Raw genomic sequence first — 22,369 nt, 5'->3', positions numbered from 1 at the left:
AGACTCTGTGAGGAATGGAAGATTAATGACAGCAGCAGAACCAAGATGGCGGCACACACAAAGCACTCACTCTAAGGCAGGCGCGATGGCGGGGAACTGATGATGTCTGAACACTCACAAGGGAAATGGTGTCCTTATCCCCATCTTAAATGAAAGGAAACTGAGCCTCAGGGATGTTTAGAGACATGTGCAAGCTGTAGAATCAGTGAACTATGACCCCAGACACTCTGACCTCACTCTGCTCACTACTTCAGCCTATAGCTTGTTCAAGGGGACCAGCCCCAAAGTGATGAGCTGGGACCCTAGCCCAGCGTTTCTTGTTCCCAGCTGGGCTTTCTTTCCCTCTGAACTCCTGAATTTAAGGACTTCCTTTTGTTCTTGCATCTCTCTTTCCACCCACCCAAGGGGCTATGGGGGAGAAGGTGTGACTCCAAAATGCAGCAGATCCTGGCAGGGGGTCCAGGACAAGAACTCCTATCTTTCAACTTTTTCAGATAAAATTTTCATAATAAAAAGAAAAAAGAGTAAGTGATATTTGTGAAAGCATTTTGTAAACCAAGTAGCCATGGGATTTATTCTATTACGCCTAGGTGAAAAAGCTGTCCTTCTGATGTAATTAATCAAATGATTTCTGAATTAGCCCAGGAATTATGGCAGATATTTAAAAACTAAAAGAAGTCACTATTTAAAGGTGACAGCAGCTGCAGTGTATACTTGTCACAGGGCCTGTCATCATTCTCCTGGCTGTCCAGGGGAGCAGGGAGCCCCAGGGGCCCCAACGGCTGGATTCCCAGGGGCAAAGGCCAAGTGTGGGGACACAGCTATTTGGGGCAATGTGGTCCAACGGAAACATAAGGCGAGCCACATGTACAATTTTAAATGTTTTTGTAGTTATATTAAAAAAAGTAAAAAGAAAACGTAAAATTATTTTGAATCATATATTTATCCCAATACATCCAAAATAGTATCATGCATTTCAACACATAATCAGAAAATACTGAGATATTATATATAAACTTTTTGTACTAAGTCTTCAAAGTCTAGTGTGTATTTTGTACTAAGGGCACATTCCCGACTAGGCACATTTCAAGCGCTCAGGGAGCTGGTGGCTACAGGACCGGACAGCTTGTAGATGCCTAGACTAGGGCTGGAGGTGAGCCGAAGGACCTGCTACCCTCAGACTTCCTGAGACTGAGTGTGTGTGTGTTTGGTGTGTGCACGTGTGTGTGCACATGTGTGCGCACGCGCGTGTGGCCAGCTCTGAGCATGCCTAGGGGCCAGCTGAGCTTTTCTGCAGTCTACAGAGGCTGCATCTCTCGCTGCCCATCCCGGTCAGACGACCCCGGGCTGAACCCCAGCAAGCGTCAAGCCGCCCGTGCGTCCCTGCGCTCTGCCATCACTCATTTCCCTTGACCCGCTTCCAGCCTCCAAATGCCACTTGCCCTTCAAGGGTTAATCATCCCCCGATCTGGTGTCCCGGCTGCCCACTCACCCCTGGGCAGACGCCTGCTCCTCTTCAGCTGCCTGGCGGGGCAGAAGGGCATGGTGCGAAGCGGGGCTGGGTGTGAGGAGCGACCCCAGGCGCGGCTGGCTCGGGGCGCTCGCTCCCTCGCCTGCTCGCTCGCGGCGGACGCTGTGCGGTGCGCTCTGCCCCTGCGCGCTGGGCCAGGCCCCCTTTGTGTCTCCTGGGGAACTTCTGCCCTTCTCAGCGCCTTAGGGCCGGGACTGCCCGGGCAGGGAGGGAGGAACGAGCCGGGATCCCCGCGGGGCCCTCCCGCTGCTGCACGCTCGGCCCCCTGTTCCTACAAGGGAAATCCCATGGCTGTTCCCGCCTGCCACCTCGGGCACTCCCTCCCCTGCGCTCTCACAGCGAGAGCGCAAACAGGACAGCCTGGGGGCCGCGGGGTCCACCTGATTACCCCGGCACGGGAGAGCTGAGAACAGGGCGTGACCCCCCCCCCCCCCCGGGGTCCTCCTCTCCAAGAGCAGCCTCAGGGGTGGGGGAGAGTAAATGGATGTCTGGGAGAAGCCTGATAAATTAAGTGCTTACTGGCCACATAATCTTTCTCTGTTTCCATTTCTTCATGAGCAAAATGAGGCCAATAACTGGACCCGCCTCTGAGGCTCTGGTGAGGACTGAGAGAGACAAGGAAGACATGGGCTGGGCACTGCATGCACAAGCCTCATCAGTGCCATCACACCCCCTCTAGTCATTGTCATCCCTTTGTTCCAGGCAGAGGCAGGAGCTCCTGAGCTTCCAGTAGCCCAGGGCCGCCCGGCTGGGAAATGGCACAGCCAGGGCGTGAACTTAGCTGTTTGGGATTCTGTCCATGAAATCAGCTGCCACCCTCATGGTGGCAAAGAGAGCCCAGGCCAGCCCCCTTGCCCAGCCTGGCTGCCTGTCCTCCAGCGTCACTCCCTCCTCCCAGGACACGGTGTCGGTGTCGGTGTCGGTGTCGGGAGCATGGACCACAGGCAGCTCTGAAGGCATTTCCGAAAGGGCTGGAGCTGGAAGTGGGCACCAAACTCTGGTGAGAGCGTACGGGACAAGAGGCTGTGCTGGTGGTGATGCCACTCATTTACTGCCCATCTCCCCATGTGTCTGTCCATCTGTCCATCCATCCATCCATCCATCCATCCATCCATCCCTTCCACAAAGAGAAGCAGCCAATTAAGAACAACACACATCTGCTTAAAATTCTTTGGAGAGCCCCCTGTTCTTAGAATAAAATGCAACCTTGATGTGACCTTGGGCTTCCAGATCCCTGACCACATCTCCTTCCACGTGCCCACGCTTCCTGCCAGTGGCCATCTTGGTCCCCTTGCTCTTCGTCAAGCTCAACCTCTTCCAACTAGAAGCCTGGTGCTTTCAGGTGCTCCAAAGGTCATTCTTGTAGCTCCTCGCACGGCAGCTCCCTCTCACCTTCAGACCTCAGCTCAAACGTCAACTCAAGAAACTTTCCCTGGTGAGAACCTTGGTCAAGTAGCTGTCCCTCCTCTCTCCCACTCCTTTCATGCTCTCACACTCCTTTCTCTCCAGAACTTATCACATTGGGAAATCAGCTTATGTATCCACATGCTTGCTTACTGTGCCTCTGCTGTAGGCATGTAAGTTTCACGAAAGCAGACCTTGCCTCCCTTGGTCTCCCTGGTACGCCCAGAGACTGGGCCAGCGCCTGGAAAAGGGTGGGAGTTCTATGAGTGGCGGTGGTTGTTGTGGGGACCCATGGAGAGCTCTGTGGAAGTCACAAGCAATCTCTTGTAACAAAAATCTTTTGCAACTTTCGTTGGGTGTTTACCACGTGCTGGGCACCATTCTAAGAGCTTTGCATCTTTTGGCTCACTATCCTCAGAACAACTGTATAAGGTGGTACAACGATGACACCCATTTTACAGATGAGAAAACAGAGACTGAGGGAGGTTCAGGAATTGGTCTGAGGTCACATGACTAGTTAGAATGGAGTTTCCCAACTGGCCCCGGTCAGCAAGGGGGAATTATTTGTCAACTGGTCTCTTGAAGTATTGGCCACTCACGACCCACTCTTGAGGGCTGAAGATCTGAACTCAGGCAGTCTGGCTGCAGAATTTGGGCTCCTGGCTCCATCTCTGTGGCAGGCGGCCTCTAAGATGGCTCCCAATGAACCCTGCTCGCTGCTATTCACACTCTCGTATAATCATCCCCTTGGATGTGGGCTGGACCTAGTGACTTGATTTTAATGAATGCAAGATGGCAAAAAGTGACAGGATGTGACTTCTGTATTAGGTTACAAAGAGACTGTGGCTTGCATCCTGCATGCCCTCCACCACTCTCTTCCTTACTTGTCCTGCTGGAAGCCTGCTGCCGTGCCGTAAGCTGCCCTGTGGGGAGGCCCATGTGGCAAGGAACTAAGAGAAGCCTCTGGCCAAGAACCAGCAAGGCACCGTGGCCCTCAGTCCAACAGCACTCAAGGAGCCTTCCTTACCAATATCCACATGAGTGAGCCTGAAGCAGTGCCTCCCTCAGTCAGGCCTTCAGATGAGACCACAGCCCTCGTCAACACCTGCATGCAGCCTGTGAGAGACCCTGAGCCAGAGGACCCCGCTAAGCCACTCCAGATTCCTGACTGTCAGACACAGTGAGGTGACATGTTTGTGTTTCAGGCCACTAAGTTTTGGGGTACTTTGTCATACAGCAACAGATAAAAAACACAACCCCCATCTTGTCAAAATACAGTGTGAAGCACGACCCCCCCCCACGTGGCCTGCTGCCTCAGTGGGCCTAGACAGTTGGAATCTGATGTTACCTATCCTTACATCTCTTTTAATAATGATGATGATATGGATGATAATAAATATAATAACAGAAGCAGCAGCTGCCTACTATGTGCCAGGTAATTACATACACTATGGCATTTTATCTTCTTATGACTTGTTAGGTAGGTGTTAGGATCCGTGCTATACAGGTAAAGAAACTGAGGCTCAGGCAGATGGAATCGTTTGCCCACGTGACACAGGGCAGAACCGGGAAGGCCAGAATTCCAAGCCTAGAGCTGCTGTCTCCAGGCCTGCCTGTTCTGGCCACTCTTTCCACCTCTGCTGCTGGGACCTGACCTCCTTCTCCATCTCTGTACTTGACCCCTAAACTCTCACCTGGTGCCTGCCAGAATCTTTGCAAGAAGACAACTAAGATCACTAGATGATGTAACCTATGCGGAAGCATCAGGGGTTGCTACTTTATGGATCCCCTCTCTAGGTCAGAGCAATAATTGCGGGGGGGGGGGGGGGGGTCTACCTGTGCCCTGCCCTAAGGCTTTTACAAAGATGGGGGGGGCTGTAGTTGTGTAGTGCCCCTCTGGGGATGGGGGCTGGGAGAATCAAGGTGACTCATATACACTGGACTGTAAAGCTGCTCCCACTTAGCTTTGCCCAGACCCCTGCTCAGAGCGAGCTGGCTGTATCTTATCACATGAGGCTGGGTGACCTCTCCAGTGGGCCCTGGGTGGGCGAGACAAACTACATGCCACCCAGTCTCCTAGGGTGTTGGCCACCTTAGACCCAACCTTCGAGGGGGCGTGATCTGGGGACCCGAGCTGCGTGCATAGACAGGCCTGGGGCCTCCCACAGAGAAATCAGCAAAAGGCAAGGTGTGCTCTCTCAGCTGAAAATCTGAGGCCCCCCCCCCCCGCAGGAGGGCAGCAAGAGGCCGACCTGGTCCACCTTGGGCAAGCCTCAGGGCCACGAACAGGGGCTGGCTCCCAGGTCACCTCTTGGCCTCCTTTGGATGCATCAACAGTGGGGTGGGGTCCTTAGGGGGCGCTGGGCCTTCTGCTCCCTGCTTCCCTTCTCGGGGCTCCTGTGAGCAGCAGCCCTCAGCCAGGGACAACCCACCTCTGCATTTCTAGAAAGCCTTTTTATTGTCACAAATGCAGAGAGAGAAAAGAGACAGGGGAAGGTGGAGGGGAAGGAGGAAAGAGGACACAGAAAGCAGGAGATAGTGCTGGGCTGTCATCTGACTTTGGGGACTGGAAGCCAGTCGTGAAAGGTGGTCTCGTGGCCTAAATATGTGCCCAACATAAGTCTGAACAGATAGGGAGAAAAGGAACCCCAGGGAAAACTGGATACGGAAGTGAGGCGCAGAGAACTGCTGGAGCCCCGGGAAGGAAGTGAAGGCAACCTGGGGTCCACCACCAGACAGACCCTCCCCACTGACCACTCAGGCAACTGCAGGGCCCAGGGTTTCCCGAACGCTCCCCTGCCACCACCCTGCTCCATCCCCAGGGCAGCACTGCAGAGGGCCCAGGGTGCCCCAGCTGTCACCCTCTGTCACACGCCCTCCCAGGGGCCCTCCTAGGGGAGGGGATGGAGGGCAGAGGGTCAGGAGGGGAGGTGCTGGGGCTGTGAGAAGCAGAAACTTCAGGTCCCCAAGGTTCCTTCAGGGCTGTCTTGAATCTGTCGCTTAGGGTTGCTGTATGTGCACCGAGGGAAGAGGATGCGGCCCCCAGGGCAGGTGCACAGCCTCACCATGCAGGGACCATCTGCCTAGGACCACATGCTCTGTTTTCTGAGAAGGAAGACAAGATCCTGTGAAGAAGGGAGGCAGCCACTGAGCAGGACAGGGATGGGCGGAGTCCCCAGTCCCTGCACAGACTCCACCCAATGTCACTACACTGGGGCACATGGAAACCTTATGTGGGCCTCTCTCCCCCTTGGGATGTGCTAGCTGAGAAGACTTCTTTGATCTCCAACAGTGAACAGGGTGTGTCAGGCGCCCGCCCATCTGTCCTCAGGGCCTCTAGACATTCCACATCCAGGCCCTTACTGGCCCCCTTCCCCTGGGGCCGGGACAGTCAAGGAAATCACAGACACATTGAGAAAGCAAGTCCCAACACCCCCCAGGTCTCGGGCAGACAGTTAGAGCCCCCAATGCCCCAAATAGTGCGCAGTGGGCCCCCCGGGGTCTCCCCATGGCCTTGCGCCCCATCCTTTGTGGGTCCTCGTACTCGCTCTGGGCTTTCAATCACATCTCTGATGGGCTGGAACCAAAAGTGAAGTTCTCGTTTGCCCGAGAAAGGCAGTGGCCACAGAGCCCACCCTGTTTCAGATCTCAGAAGGCCCAGTCAAAGAAGCAGCGACACACCCGGTGAGATGTCGTGAGCACTGTGACGCCCCAAATGGGAAAGGCTAGGTGGGGTGGGGCGCACAACTGTGATGGGATCACATGTAGCCATTACGCATGAGCGCTTGTGGGACACGAAGTACGATTTTTAAAGAAATGAAAACGAGTTACACTTTACAGGCCGTCCTAAGACCGGAGACACAGCCTCAGGGACACAGGGGCTCCTCGGAGGGGCTTCTGAGACAGGCTTCCTGACTTCAAAGAAGGACCCCACCAAGAGACCCCTCTCCATCAAAGGGACGTGTCGTGCCTGTGGGACGTGTGGTGGTCATCTTATGACCACGCTGAGCAGCGGGTAAAGCCAACAGGCCAAGGAGGGCAGAGGGGAGGCGGGCGTCCAGGTCCTCGCTGACTCTCTTGAACCCCCAAGTCACCAACCCAGTTACTGGCCACCTCTGGGTTTCTCGGTCTGTAGGAATAACACCTCCTTTAATTTAACCCAGTTAGGGGAGCTTTTCTGCTTCCTGCAGCTGAAAGCATCTGGGACAGAGACCCTGGGCGCCACCAGGCAGTCCCTCATTGCTTCATCGGCAACTGCAGGAGGTTTCAGGGCTAGCGGGGCACACTGTGGACCCACAGCCTGGGTCTGGGGAGAAACCCTGGAAGGCACTTGACAACATTTAACATCCATTTTGATAAAAATTCTACGTTAGACAGGAATAGACAGATCCTTCCTCAACATGAATACACAAAAGCCAAATCTATTTAGTAGACAGACAGTAGTGACATTCCCATCAAAGCCGGGGACAATACAAGCACGTCCACCAGCACCACTGCGACTGTGCATTCTCCTGGAACTATTCGCCGGTACAATTAGATTAGAGAGAGAACACAACACTATGAAAGCTGGAGGGGGCTGGAGGCCTGCTGTTATTATTATTGCTGTTATTATTTATATATGCGGAAAACCTAAGTCAACAAACTGAAAAACCATTGCAAGCAATAAGGGAATTCCGTAAGGTAGCCAGACACAGAATTAACACACAGAAATCACAATAACACACAGAAATCACAATCTGTTTATAAATTAGGAGAAACAGAAATGCATAGCATCATATAAGAAGGAAAACTCAAGCTAACAGAGATGCCAATTTCACCTAATTTAGTCTGTAAATTTAACACCATAAAACGCTAATAGCATTTCTTTTTACATTAGACAAGTGGATTCTCAAGTTCATATGCAAAGACAGCAAATGCATTTTTGAAAAAAGAATAATGAAGGCAGACCAGCCCCACCAATTATTAAAATAGCAGAGCATACAGCTACAATACGAAAACAGTACATACTGCATAGCACGAACAGAGAGACGCAAACACATTTTGGGAGTCTGATTAAATTAAGGAGTTATTTCAAATGGGTGAGGACAAAATGGATTATTTTATAAATGGAATAGGGACAACTAGATGAAAATTATCAAGGTGGATCCTTATGTCATACCATATAACAGAATAAAAATTCATGATGGATCAGAGTTAAAGATGAAAAACGAAACCCACGAAAGTCCCCGAATCAATCATGGGAGAAATTTCTCATTACCTCAAAGTGGGAAAGGCCTTTCTAAATATGACACCAAAACCAGAGACCACAGAAAGAAAATGTCACCACGCAAAAGTTAAAAATATTTGCATGGCAAAGAAAAGAAACTGAAATGACAATGACGAGAAGGAAGCAGAGGGATTCATATTCATAAAATATGATGCTTTGTAGGTACTAGAAAGAAGGAAGATGCAATTTCTGCCCAGATTTGAAATGTTCTCTGCTAGATGCTGTTACGTGGAAAAAGCAATGACATGTTATCACGTTTGCAAAGGAAGGGAAGGAGGGAGGAAGAACAAAAGATGCACTTGTTTGTTTGAATATGTGCAAAATATTTCTGGAAAGAGACAGAAGACACTGGCCATGGCTCTTCTCCTGAGGAGGGCAGCGGGTGGCTGGAGGAAAAGGGTGCAGGGAGACTGGCTTTGTCCCTTCTCATATTTGAACCATGTTACCTATTTTAAAAATGAAACGAAAGCAGAATTTACTATAAAGTGACAAGTGAAACGTCCTCACATCACATGGGGGTGGTGGGGACAGTGAATGGCGGGCTGCAGGCTGTGCCTTCCGGGGTGACCAACCATGTGGGCTTATTGGCACCTGGGAGCCACTCAGAGCCAAGCTGAGCCCAGGGACCGGCTCACCAGGGGGTGGGAGGGGCTCGAAGCTGGACCCCAACCTGAGAGGAGGGCAGTGAGGAAAGTGGGCAGACCCTCACCATGTTGGTAGAAGTAGGTTTTTGCAAACCTCTTTGGGGAATTATGTGACAAAATCTGTCAAAATTTCAACTGAGCCAGCAATCTCTTCCTTGGGAATTTACTCTGCAGAGACATTTACACGTGTGCACAAGGAGGCAGTAAGAATAAACGGCAAAAAGCGAACCGTCCATCAAGTTAAATAAATGATGTGCTGGCTAAATAAATTATGTACATCCAGAAAGAGAAGGTGGTGGAACTATGTGACATGGGATAATACATTATTGTGTGGAAAAAGCAAGATACAGCACAAAGGATACACTGGCATCTGTGTAAGAGTGGTGTGTACACACAGGGGCATGGTCGTGCATGCCTATTTCTGAAAGGACAAGCAGGACGCAGGGACCTGGGCTTGCTTCAGAGAGGAGGCAACAGGCTCAAGAACAAGAATTACTTCTCACTGTAGACTCCTGAAGTGTGTGTGAGTGTGTTATCAGGGACACAGATTACTGTCCTGAATAACAATCGTTTCTCTTCACTTGAGAGAGGTGTCAGCTCCCAGGTTTGGCCCCGGAGAAGTTAGACGTGCCCTGCACTTTTGAGTACTTTTTTTTTTCCCCTGAGGAAGATTGGCCCTGAGCTAACATCTGTGCCCATCTTCCTCCATTTTTTTATATGTGGGACGCCTGCCATAGCACGGCTTGATCAGCGGTGCATAGGTCCACGCCCAGGATCCCAACCAGCAAACCCCGGGCTGCAGAAGCAGAGTGCACAAACTTAACAGCTGTGCCATGGGGCAGCCCCCTTGAGTACTTTTAATTTAGGAAAATGCACCCACTGTCCCCAAAATGGTTTGAGCTCCAACTTCCCCTTTCACCAGTCTGTCCCTCTAGCAGAGTTTCATTTCTCAAAACCAGCACCTCCATGGAAAATCTTCTGTGGTTCTGGGGACGTTTGGGTAGACCTTGCCCTGGGCAGCGCCCGTGGGAGAACGTGGGCCGTGATTTTTCTCACGGGGACAATTGCAGAAGTGAAGGAGGAATGTGGGGCCAGCTGGAAATGCCTGAGCTCGGCCTGAGGGTCCTCTCTGAAAGGCAAGTCAGGTGTCTTCCTTCCCGGTGAGAATTCCATACCACAGCCTCTCCCCTCTGCCTTCAGGACACGTCCCAGTTCACTGCTTCCCACTGGGGCTCCTCTGTGTGATCAGCCCAGGGTCCCTTTCAGCCGGGCCAGCTACTCCCCTATCTCACCGGATACTCCAGGCTCTCTGCCCTACTTCCTGTACCTGGGATAAACCATGTACTCAGGCCTCACTGTCTTTGCACATGCTGTTCCCTCTTCTTTGGATGCCTTTCCCACCGTGTCAACCTGGTAAACTCCTCCTCATTCATCCAGCCCCAGCTCAAATAAATCCACTTCTCCTTCAGCTCCCCTAACTGTGCCCCACCCACTCCCAGCTTTCCTTATCCCATTCTCCCTCCCACCAATACCTACTGAAGGTCTACCCGGTGCCAGGCATGGTGCCGTGTGCTGGGACACAGCAGTGACAAACGCCTGTTGGAGAAGGCAGCCTGGCTGGGGAGACAGGCCTGACCTACGATCACAAACGAACGCAAAACTAGTGTTTGAGAGATAGGAAGGGGTCCAGAGGTCTGGGCGTGGGGCTGAGCCCACACTGTGAGAACGGCATCCGCAGGGCCACCTCCCCCAACAGCTTGGGCTCTGGGCCTGGCGTCGGGTCACTTGTCTCCTGACCTCCCATAGACACCGCATGGCCGGCCGAGACTGGAAAACACCACTGACTGTAAGGCCAGAGCCCCCCGGGATTAAAAGTAACTTTTGTGCAGAAAAAAATAAGTTGAAAATAGCAACATATTAACATAGAATATGCCACTGTCAGATGGAGAGCAGGTCTGGACTGTTCAAGGGCAGGGGGCTGTTGGGGGGATGGGGCGGGGGTCTTGCAATTAGAATCGAAACAAATGTGATTTATGCTGAGCGTCCATGTAGAAATACCATGCTGGCATTTATTTCTACAATGTTACAGTGTGGGCTGCAGAGGTCCCAAGGCGGCGGCTGCTGCCCCCTCCCCCGCCAATGCTGGCAGAGTCTGGCGCTCCTCCCAGCAACTCTAGCAAGAAAGTGCTATGACCACATCACCATCCCTACTATGAGCAGGAGGAGCTGCAGCCAGGGGGTAAGTTCCCCAAGCCCCATGATCTAGTGGGGAGGGAACCTTGGTTTGCATCCAAGACCCCTCCTTGGTCCACACCCAGCCCCTGACCCCTCCCCACCCCAGGTCCTTGCCACCCTGGTCAGCCTTCTGGGCCTCCTGGGGTGTGATGCACCCTGGTGCCTCTCCTAGAGCACTAACAGAGTGCACTGCTCCAGGTGGCAGCTCCATCATCTCCTGCTAGATGAATGACTAATGGACGGTGGCTGAGTACACACCCCTCACTAACTGGCAGTACCTCGTGCCTTTTGCTGCTTCACGTCACGATGCTAAGGTGAATATTTCTCCCCACTGACACTGCAGACACTACTACCATGCATCTTAGCTTGGGTTCCCCCCAGTCAAAGCCCGAGACAGGCTCGTGTGCGGGCCGTGGGTTTTGGAAGCTCTCCCAGGGAGGCAAGCAGGCCAGGGAATGAAACATCCATGGTGGGCCTGGAGCTTTCACCCCCCCGCGTTCCCCCACCTGCTCTGGGGCTTGGCACATCAGCGGGCTGGAGGCGGGGGCAGGAGGAACAGCACAGGCCAGCCCTGCCCCCCGGGCGCTGACTCCTGGGGGGGAACGGACACAGGACGAGGGAGCAAAAGAAGGAAGGAGGTGAGCTGAGATGGGCGACTGGGGCAAGGATGGGGTGGGGTGCTCCTTGGGCAGGGCGTCAGGAAGTCTGAAGAGGGGCCCCTGAGCTGAGATCTGTGACCAGAGGGGCTGGCTGTCTTGCACAGATCCGGGCTGGGGGAGAAGGGGCCGCAGTTGCAAAGGTGGGAGAAGTCCCGAGGCCCTCTGTGTGGCTCGGCGCAGCTGGGAGGGCGTGAGTGGGTCGGAGGTCGACAGGAAGTTCCGGCAGGTGTCCAGGAGGAGGTGGACACGCAAGGGCCAGGCAAGGAGGCGTGGAGAGGGTGACGAGGCCTGGGTTCAGCATCTGTCTGGGTCTCAGAGCTTGCTCATACATTAGGGGGTGGGTGGAGCTGGGACAGGAAGGGTCCAGGTGGTGACCCAGGGGAAGTGCAAGAACAAGGACCAGCCTCTGAGGCTCCAAGCCCCCTCCCACGCGGGGGCATGAGCAGAGCTGGGACAGGCACTGAGGCCCAGTGCTGGTGGGAGGGGGGGCGTATCCCAAGTCCCACCACGCTCTGCTCACTGTCTCCAGAAACTGCTCCTTTGAGACTAAACATAAGAAATAAAAGTCATTTTGTAATGAATTTATTCAAAAAGCATTAATTCAACAAATGCTGGTGGCATCCCCTCTTACCCCCTCCCAACTGATTCCCACCTCGGGCTCAAGCCCAGCTGGTTGACACGCACGCACGGACCAGGGATCCCTGGCCCGGAGTCCCTCTTCCTGGCTGTCAGCTCCCTGTGCCTGGCCCTCCCAGCCTGGCATCACAGGGGAAGGCCCAGGGCTGGGGCAGGGGCTGACCATCACCCAAGGACCTGACTAGATTCTTCCTGACACCACGAGGCGACAGCCAGCAAGCCCGTGGCCCCCATCTCTGTTCTCCCTTGACCAGGAGGAAGTCCTTGTTTGCCCCACGTGGCCGTTTCAGAACCGCTGCCCCGGAGGACACTCTCTGCTCCTACCATCTCAGGACCTCCAAGTGCTGCCAGAAACCATGCTAGGAAACGGGGACACAAAGGCGAAGCAGACGCTGCCCCGGTCCTCAGGGAGCCAAGGGCGAGCGGGGTCAGCCGCAGGCTGGGAAGCAACCCAAGAAGCCAAATTAGCAACAACAAAGACGTCTGCTCTGGACTGAGTTGGGGAGGATGCAGGTTGGAGGCCCGAGGCTCCCCGTCTGCCTCCCTGCTCTTTGTTATGGAGATGGCGGAGCCCCTCCCCAGTTCTGCACCACAAAACCTCAGCACCACAGGATCTCTCCGTGCTGGGGAGGAGGAACCCTGGCCGGCAGCTCCTGGTTGGTCCAGCAGCTTGGAGGAGTCGAGGAGGCAGAATTCCTAGGTGTAAAGGGTTTTCACCTCCCCCAGAAGCAAGTTCGGCCTCCTCACCAGGCCACGGTGAAGAGAGGCATCTGGAGGGCTTCATGGAGGCGGAAGGCAGCAGACAGGGCCAAAGGCCTGTAAGGAGTTCAGCTGACTGCAGAGAAGGGCTCTGAGTGCAGAGGCTGAGGCAGGTGACTTGCCACATGGCAGAGCAGCGCCAGGCGCCTGTGGGGGTCCACGCCCCCTGTCTGCCCAGCCAGTGCCACACACTCACCCCTCGCCCCAGGGCCTTTCTGCCTCCTCTAGCTGGTCACACGGACACTTGTTGAGCCACAAAATCTATGTTGGGCACAAGAAATTTCCTTGATTCCATAGGGATGCCATGGATCTCTCGCTGATGCTCTGTTCCTCTTTGCAAGGGTTCCAGGGAGGTCAAGCCGAAAGAACGTGGCCCACCCCCAGCAGGTGCTGGGACCTCAGAGCTGTAGCTAACGTCCTCCCCATGCTCTTTTTCACCCAAATTCTTCAGGTTCTTAACAAAACAACACACTAGTTTACAAGCTGGCTCCCTCCTGGAGGCCAAGCAGACAAATAAGAAGTCTTGCTAGTGCCAGGATGGAAGCATACCATGTTCACTGTTAACCAGCACCACTTCCCAGCACAACTCCAGGACGCAGCCATTCACTTTCACAATCTAAGTGCATGGAACCCTCTGGAGGCAGCCATTCACCTTACAGCTTTAATAAATGGCACCTCTGGAGGCTGATATTCACATTGCAGTCTAAGTGCCTGCCCCATCCCAGGGCAGTCAATCTCACTGTAGTCTAAATGAATAGCACCCTCTGGAGGCACCGACTCGCATTGTAGCTTGTGTGAACCCCCTCCTGGAGTTATGCAACCTGGCTGCCTAGATCAAGACCTTGAGGAAGGTCTGTCTTTCCACTTTCTACAGAAGAAAACTGCCTAAGCCCTCCCAGCCAGAGGGCCAGAGCCAAGATTTTATGCCTCATCCCTCTGACGTCCAGAGATCTCCCCCTCAACAGAGCTGGTAGGGCTGGGGAGCAAAACCCCAGCTCCTCCAGCCTCTCTGTTCCTCCTGCCCCTCAGTCCTGCCTGCAAGGTGGACCTGGGAAAATACTTTGTTTGCTGGGGTCTTCATCACCTTAGCCTTCCTCACTTGAAGAGTCAACTTGCATGGACAGAAAACCACCACGCCCAGGGTAACTGCCTGTCCCTCCAGGCCTAGGGTATTACAGAAACACCTCGTTTATCCAGAAATCACCTACTGGCAACCTCACCCATCCGGAGTCTGGGGACAAGTGAAAGAATGAAAGGGAGGCTCAAACAGGCTTCAAAACACTAAGAGCCGCACAGCTGGCCCCCCAGGACCTTACTCAGGGCTCGCTTACTCTTGTTTTACACACATTTCTAACATGCATGCCTTGCTGGCTCCATGGTCCCCGGATGGTGGTTAAAAAGGACTGGGAGAGTGGATATAGGCAGCCATAGTGACAACATCATGAAGTTACAGGTGACGGCAACGGAAGAAACAGAGGATACGAAAACTCAGAATTCTGAAAGATTAGTGTCTTGGGCAAAGGGCGAACAGCATCAACAAACTCAACCTTCAGACATTCCCACAATGACGTCAGCCTCCCTCTCCTCCGAGTCCTTGGTGTGCAGGACCCTCTCTGTACAGCAGCACCTCTCACCAGCTTCCTCCACCTCCTTGTAGGACAGCCACGCATGTGTGGGTGAGCCGAGGACAGGAGGATGACACGCAGGCCACTGCTGTCCTCAGGGAGCTCAGAGCCCCAGGCTATGGAAACCGCAAAATCTCCCATTTCCCTGGTAACTCACTTATGGATAGGATGCTGCCAGGAACAAGGCCGACCTGGGCCAGCTCCTCTAATCCTCACAGCGAACACCAGCCTAGGCCTCGTGGATCCTGTTTCACTGATGGGGAAACTGAGGCGCAGAAATCCAAAGTCCCCTGCCGGAAGTCCTGCAGCCGGTGAGTGATGTGGGCCTCCTCGTCTCAGAGAGGGCCCACTCCCTGGGGCGGCCTGCCTTCCCCCAGGATGCTCAGATTCCAGTTCAGCTGTCAGGGCTCACACGTTGGGACGGCCACTGTCCACGCTGAGGCGGCTGTTGCTCTTTACATGGTGGTACTTTGCGAATCCCAGATCCATCCTTGGTGTGGACACCCCGCCCTTGCCCCAGACAGATCCACACTGTGGGGCAGGGCCCTCATCAGAGATCACACTTCGTGCTGTGGCTGTATATGACAACCTGCCACTGCTCAGGGCGTGGCCCAGGGTGCTTCCTGACCAGCTGTTAGCAGGGGCTTATCGGGGGCCTGCCGGAGTTTACAAACCCACCTTGGGGGACCGGACGTCAGTGCTGGCTGGCACAGCGGCTCAATGACGGAGCTGCTGGGCCCTGGCTGCCAAGCCTTCCCAGGCAGCAAGGGGCACCAAGGGCCATTCCCAGTCACACAGCAGGGCCCACCGCAGGCTCTTAGCTGCAGGACAGCTCAGCTCCCTCCTTTTGGAGGAACGCCTGATTTTCTCTGCAATGGTTAGGTGCCAATGGGGGACGACAAAAATTGGGAAGTCATCAAACCTTTGAACAGATGAGCACATCGCCTGGGGCTCCAGCCACACCCTCATCCTGGAGGGGACACAGGAAGGTCCAGCTAGAGCATCGCTGTCCAGCCAGCAGCTCCAGGCGGAAGCCCCGCCATCAGCATGATAAAGGTCCAACAGCAGAAAACCCTCAGCTCCTCCAGGTACCACAAAACACCTTGCTGATGTGACTCTTATCAACATCCCAAGAGGAAGTGCTCCTGAGAAGGCACTGTGGGGACTGCTGAAGTGGGGCGGAGCAATGCACTTGGCGAGGACACCACTGTGATGACACCGTGTCCCTGGAAACGAGAATGCCAGAGTTTCTGATTCTGGACACGATGGGTGTTATCCTCCCGGGTCCCTCCCTGATGAGCCCTTACTGATTTGTTGTTCTCGTCCTTCCATCCAGCTGTGACTGAGCAAGTCTGCGTGTGGCCTGCTGATGGGGGGCTGAGGGTGGGGGTATGGAGACCTGTGCCTAATGGGGACGGCCACATGGAGGCCACCATCTCGTTTACAGAGCTGGGCGCCATCCTGCACTCCCTCTGCTGGCCAGCCTGACCCAGGGCATGCTCCGGGCCAGTGTGGGGGGACCAGAGTCTGGGCTGGACCCCACGGGGCCTCGCTCTGGAGTACCCAGGACAGGGCGAGCGCCAGCACCCCCATCGGTGGGGCGGAGGGGCGCCCTCAGGCAGAGGCCAGAACGGGATGCCGAGCACAGGGAAGCTTTGTTCCGACCTCCACCATCGACTGCCAGGCAGACGCTCCGTGAATGGCACTGTTGTGGTATTTTAAGAAGATTCTACAAATAGCGCGAACTCACTCAGAATGGGCCTTAGAGCCAGCTTGTGAATGCTGCAGTGGTGAGGGCGGGCCAGCCGGGAGCTGGAGCCAGGACAATGGGGCCTCACAGGGGAGACGGGGCAGGATGCTGGGTGACCCAAGCCTTTTCCGGGGCTCCGTGGCCTCATTTCCCCCAGACTCACCCCCCTCCCTTCGCCCAGCCCTAGTCAGTGGCTTCCCAGGAGTTTATGGGGAAGGAGCGGGTCCCCGGTTTCTCTGAATAAAGGGAAGGGGCTGCGACATCCTTTGGGTGCCTGCTCCTCCCCGGTTTCCAGGGATTTCCAAGCTCTGATGATGTCCTGTGGGTCCCAGAGGAGTGGGGCACAGGAAGGAAGTACGTCCTTAGGTTTCCATCAGAAATCACTTTATTAGGTAGCCAGAGAAACGTCAAAGCCCCGTAGTCCTAGCAGCCAAGGACTATCAACTGGGATCTTCCCAGAAGAGTCCATTCTTGAGACTTGAAAGACAGCCGGGAGAAGAGAACACAGATTCGGGAGGCATTCCGAGCTCGGTTCAAACTTCGCTTGACCGGTGACATCTGGGTGGCCGGGGGAGAGTGGTCTACCTCTCAGAGACTCAATGTCTTCATCTCTAAAACTGACACTATCGTACCCACCCCGAGGGGAGGCTGGAGAAATCGGAGGCCCAGCTGGCGCTGCCCTTGGCACAGTAAATGCCCAGCACATGTGAGCTCCTCTTCCTTCCCAAATGAAAGACCGTTTATTTAAGGCAGGAGAGCATTCTCTGTATAAAAGGTTCCTTGACTATGGCTGAGAAACACGTCAGGCACCAAGAGCCCCTCTCAACCCTGGGAATCCACCAAGATATCAGGGCTGTGGAGTCAATGCAAACGCACAAGGCAGGACGACAGGGAGGGCTGGGGCCTGTGGCAAAGCAGACAGGCTCAAGTCTAAGCCCATTTTGTCCCTTCTGGTACTTGGAGATGTCTCAGGACAACAGAGGAAGGATTATTTTTGATAGAGTTGGCCTGACCTTCTCCAGCACATTCGGAGCAGGGCTCATGCATGGCATCCAGCTGTCAGAGGTGGCATGAGAGAATGGAGCCCCGAACCCTCACGCATGCCTTGAGTAACCTTCCACCCATTAACCGGTTGGGTAAGGAAGGCGACACCAGCTCTGTAAGTGGCGGGCACAGCTCTGTGCACAGAACCTGCCCTCGATTCATGTGGACTAAACTAGAACAAAGTGAGGTAGCCTTCCAGAGTCAAGAGACAGGAGGTCCCGGACAAGGGACCGTGGGTGGAGTTCCAGCTGGGCCACAGACGTGCTGTGTGGCCTTAGGCAAGTCACCTCCTCTCTTCTGGGCTTTTAAAATAAACTCTTCTGGAAAATGTGAAGGCCGGGCTGGGTGGCCTCCGAGGACCCCTCAGCTCACCCCCTCCGAGCCCGTGTGTGACATCTGTAGGTCCAGACCACTGATCATTAGCAAGGTGGGCTTCAGAGTGTGAATGGCGGATGGTCTCCTTCACCCTCCCGAGAGGCCTTCACTGGGAAAGAGCTTGCTCATTCCCGAGGTTGGACTAGGACGAGGTAGGTAGTGGCCCATCTGCAGGCAGGTGGCCCTGGACATGGCCGCTGGGGCCCCGCTAAGTTAGAAGGTGTCGGCGTCTCCGCAGCCCCGGCTGTCAGGGGAGGACAGCATTTGGGGCTGGGGGGCACTCACCCCACACAAGTCGTCCTGCTCCATACCCACACTGTCTCGCGGCAGCCCGGTGACACATCATTCTCCTGACCGTGTGACCGAGGCCAGAGCCCAGGCGCACGCCCAGGGGCTCAGGAGGTCAAAGTGGAGTCAGGACTTGAGCCCAGGGCAGCCGGACTCCAAGGCCATTCACGCTGCTGCCCATCTGCATCCTCCACCTACCAGAGGACAGGCCTCTCTCCGTCCGCCTCGCCTCATGAGAAAACCGAGGACGTGGACACAATCCAGTCTCGAAGCTCCCTCCTCACTCCCCAGTTCAGGGCTCTGTGCCTCCAGAAGTTGCTGATGCAGACTGGCTGGTATGCAAAGCTCAGCACAGCTCGGCCAGACCATGAGCACAGCAGCGGGTCATAAGCCCGTCCCCAGCCGCAGGTGGCTGTGCTGGGCAGGCATGGAGCTTCAGGCACCAGACAGTGAGGAGGCCACGGGGCCCTAGGGAGGCTGCTGGCAGCGACGATCTGCTAACTGGTACAGAGATATTTGAGCGTTTTACAAACATCCTGGCTGTTCTGGTGAGCGCCACCTGAATACCTGCCATGGCTGCAGACCTCCTGGGCAGGAGGGTCGGTGAGTGCTGGCCACTTAGGGCCCTCCTTTGGGGAGGCTGGAGAGCAGGCGCTGGGCGCGCCGCCCCAGCTCTCCATCCACACCTCATGCTCTGCACTTGCAGAGACAGTCACATGGTGGGCAGCGGCCACTGTGACATCACTGATTGTGACAGGGCCCAACTGAGTCATAGAAGACGGAACGGAACCCATGGGGGTGCTGGCTCCTCCTACACGGCCCTGGTGAGTTAAGGTGGGTGCCAAGCGATTAAACATCCCTCCTGTGCTGGCGCTGCGGGCTCCTGGTGGCCCCTGGGGAGCTGGCGGGAGTGGCTGACCCGCAGCGCCCCCTCCTGGCCCTCAGGCTGTGAGCCCCTCTGAGCCGGTTCAAGGAGGGGCTGCGCTCAGCACAGCACCAGCTCCAGGGGGCCGCATCTGCTTCCCCGCACCCCAAGAGGAACTCCGACCGGGGACAGGTCCTGTGTGTGACTGATCCCCAGAGAGGAACCTGGCCCGGCCGAAGCCACAAAGGAGAAGCTGCCAGTTTGGTTTGTGACTGACCTTCGACTCTTTCCAAATTGGATGTGACTAGGGAGAGTCCAGTCTGTCCGTCCCAAGTTTCACTAGTAAAGGGCATACGCCGCTTTTGGTTTTAGTTGTGTTCTCCATGGCTGGTTGGAAAAGACAACGCCCGGTGTTAAGTTGTGTTGTATTAAAACGAAAGAAACATGGAGTGTAGGTTGGGAGTGTGCATTCTGGCACAAAAGAGCCCAGGGGGGAGTGCCAGTGCTGAGTGGCCTTGGGTGGAAACTCTAGGCCTCAGTCCCCTCATCTCTAAGATGAGACAAATAGAATCCACTTTAGGGTTATTGTGAGGATTAAACGAATTCCCATACAGAAAGTGCTTAGGACAGGGCTTGGCACATAGTGAGTGTTATAAGTGCTTTTATTTCAACAAAACAACACTGGCCTCATTATTTTTTGGAGTCTTACCCTAAGCTTCAAGCCAAATAATAATCATTTCCATTATTAGGCATTTTTCGGTGTGCCAGCAACCTTATTACAGAGGCCAATTTAATTCTTCTCTTGACACAACCTGGTGAGGTTGTTGGTATCCCAGTGTACAGACAAAGGTATGCCTCTTCGGCTTAGAGAGGTAACTTGCCCCCAAGGCTGCACAGACAGTAGGTGGCAGAGCCAGAATTCAGAACCAGGTCTGCCCAACTCCAAGCTTCATGACCTTCCAACATTGCACACTGCCTCCTTGAGACCAAGCCCTTAGGCACCTTAACTCACCTCCAAGTCACCACATAGCGTCTAGGTAAAGTTTAGGTAAGAAGGACAAGACCTCGACCAGAGATGACCTAGTACCCACTCACATACCTTGGTATGAATTAGCATCTCAGTAAGTCCCATCCCCAGAGGACTGTCGCTATGTGACCTGTCTTGTAGCTTCCTGAAAAAGCCCCATTCACAGAGCATTGTCATCACTTGACCTGACTCATTCTGTGGAAAAGCCCAATCTCCACGACATTTGTCAAAAACAATCAGTGGTAATTCTTTAACATTACGGCTGCCTAAAGCTGTGATCCTAATTGGGGCAAATGACAGCGGGCCAAAAGGAAGATCTGGGGAGGGAGAAATCCACTGGGGGCTTTGAAAAGCTCTGACATATTTCTGGAGATCTAGAAGGGCATGCGCATGTGTAGATCTGTGCCTATGAGCAGGGAGGACCTAAGAGGTCCCCAGTCTCTCACCTCTAGCTGACTTTGAGTCCCTGTGCAAGCAGGAAGTGAAGACTAAGGTAGAGTTATAAACTATCTAAGCATTAAAGGTGTGCTACACACACACACACACACACACACACACACACACACAGCAAAGGGTAGAAGACTTATTGGTTCAAGGCATCTAATCATAGCTCTGGCAAATCATTAGCTGACCACCAAACTAACCAAGGGGAGACTTGAATGACTGCATACTACAGATTTTACATATTTAGTCAAGGAAAGTCACTAAACAGCTCCAACAAAAACAACAACAACAAAACCTGGAAAGGGAAGGAGAATCTGATTTGCAGACTCACCACATTATATTATCTACAATGGCCACTTTTCAAGAAAAAAATGACAAGACACAAAAAGAGAAACAACGTATGGCCCATACACAGGAAAAAAGCAGTCAATGGAAACTGTCTTAATCTAGAATTAGACTTACTAGGCAAGGGCTTCAGATCAGCTATGATAAATATGTTCAAAGAACCAAAGAAAACCATGTCTAAAGAGTTAAAGGTAAGTACAACAACCATGTCTCAACAAATAGAAAATATAAATAAAGGAACAGAAACTGTAAAAAGAACCAAATTGAAATTTTGGAGTTTAAAAGTGCAACAACTGAAATGAAAAATTCACTATAGGGACTCACCAGCAGATCTAAGTGGACAGAAGAAAGAATCAATAAACTTGAAGATAGGTCAACTGCGATTATCCAGTCTGAGGAGCAGAAAGGAAAAAAGAATGAAGAAAAATGAACAGAGCCTCAGAGGCCACCTGAGTGAGACACCATCAAGTGTGCCCACATATACATAAGGGCAGCCCTAGGAGAGGAGAGAGGGGAAAAAGGGGTGGAAAGAATATCAGAGGGAATAATGATTGAAAACTTGCAAAATTTGTTGAAAATATTATAAATTCAAGAATCTCAATGAACTCCAAATAGGATAAACTCAGAGATTCACACCTAGACACATCCTAGTCAAACCATCCAAAGACAGAGAATCTTGAAAGAAGCAAAAGAAAAATGACTCATCATATATGAGGGGTTCTCAAATAATGAATGGGTAACTTTCCTCAGAAACCATGGCAGCCACAGGCAGTGGGATGACATTTTCAAAATGCTGAAAGAAAAAGACTGTCAACCAAGAATTCTATATCCAGCAAAACTATCCTTCAAAAAAACAAAGGAGAAATTAAGACATTCTCAGATAAACACATACTGAGAGAATTCAGTTCTTTGTCCTAGCCGATCTATACCACAAGAAATTCTAAAGAGAGTCCTTTGGGAGAAATGAAAAGACATTAGATGGTCACCCAAATCTACTGATAAAGGTACCTATACAGTTAAATATAAAAGACGGTATAAATGCATTATTTGTAGCTCTTTTCTTCTATCTGATTTAAAAGAATACTGCATGAAGCAATACTTACAAAACTGTGTTGATGGGCTTATAATGCATAAAGACATAATTAGTAAGGCAAAAATGGCACAAAGGAAGGGGAGGGAACAGTTATATTGGAAAGAAGTTTCTGTACACTATTGAAGTTAAGACAGTATTAATATGAACTAGATTACTTTAAATTAAGAGGCTAATTATAATCCCCAGGACAACCACTAAGAAAGTAACTAAACAAATACTATAAATAAGTAATAAGGAAATCAAATGCTATGATAGAAGATATCTATTTAACACAAAAAGGAGGCAGTAGGGAGGAATGAAAAAGGACAAGAGACGAATAGAAAACAATTAGCAAAATGGCTGACATAAATCTACCTCATCAGCAATCACATTAAACATA

The 22,369-nt window shown here is 52.9% G+C and overlaps 1 protein-coding gene across 10 annotated transcripts in view; it reads right to left on the bottom strand.

Moving 5' to 3' along the window:
• Positions 1–22,369, bottom strand: part of ARHGAP22 (Rho GTPase activating protein 22) — a 188,242-nt gene that overhangs the window by 37,701 nt on the left and 128,172 nt on the right. For 2 of the 10 annotated variants that reach the window (XM_070615548.1, XM_070615559.1), the window contains exon 1: positions 15,682–15,934. The exons of 6 other annotated variants lie outside the window; for them this stretch is intronic. Coding sequence is in view for 2 of the 4 variants with exons in the window: in XM_070615565.1 (XP_070471666.1) it covers positions 1,493–1,544 (52 nt within the window). In the remaining 2 variants the exon portion in view is untranslated. Of the gene's footprint in view, positions 1–1,492; positions 1,655–15,681; positions 15,935–22,369 lie in introns of those variants that run through there. 2 more of the 10 variants (XM_070615565.1, XM_070615537.1) reach the window with 2 other exon arrangements.

The sequence above is a fragment of the Equus przewalskii genome, chromosome 1, assembly GCF_037783145.1.
Source record: "Equus przewalskii isolate Varuska chromosome 1, EquPr2, whole genome shotgun sequence".
Classification (NCBI taxonomy): domain Eukaryota; kingdom Metazoa; phylum Chordata; class Mammalia; order Perissodactyla; family Equidae; genus Equus; species Equus przewalskii.
Note: the sequence above shows the minus strand (reverse complement) of the source record. Positions and strands in the feature narration are given on the sequence as shown.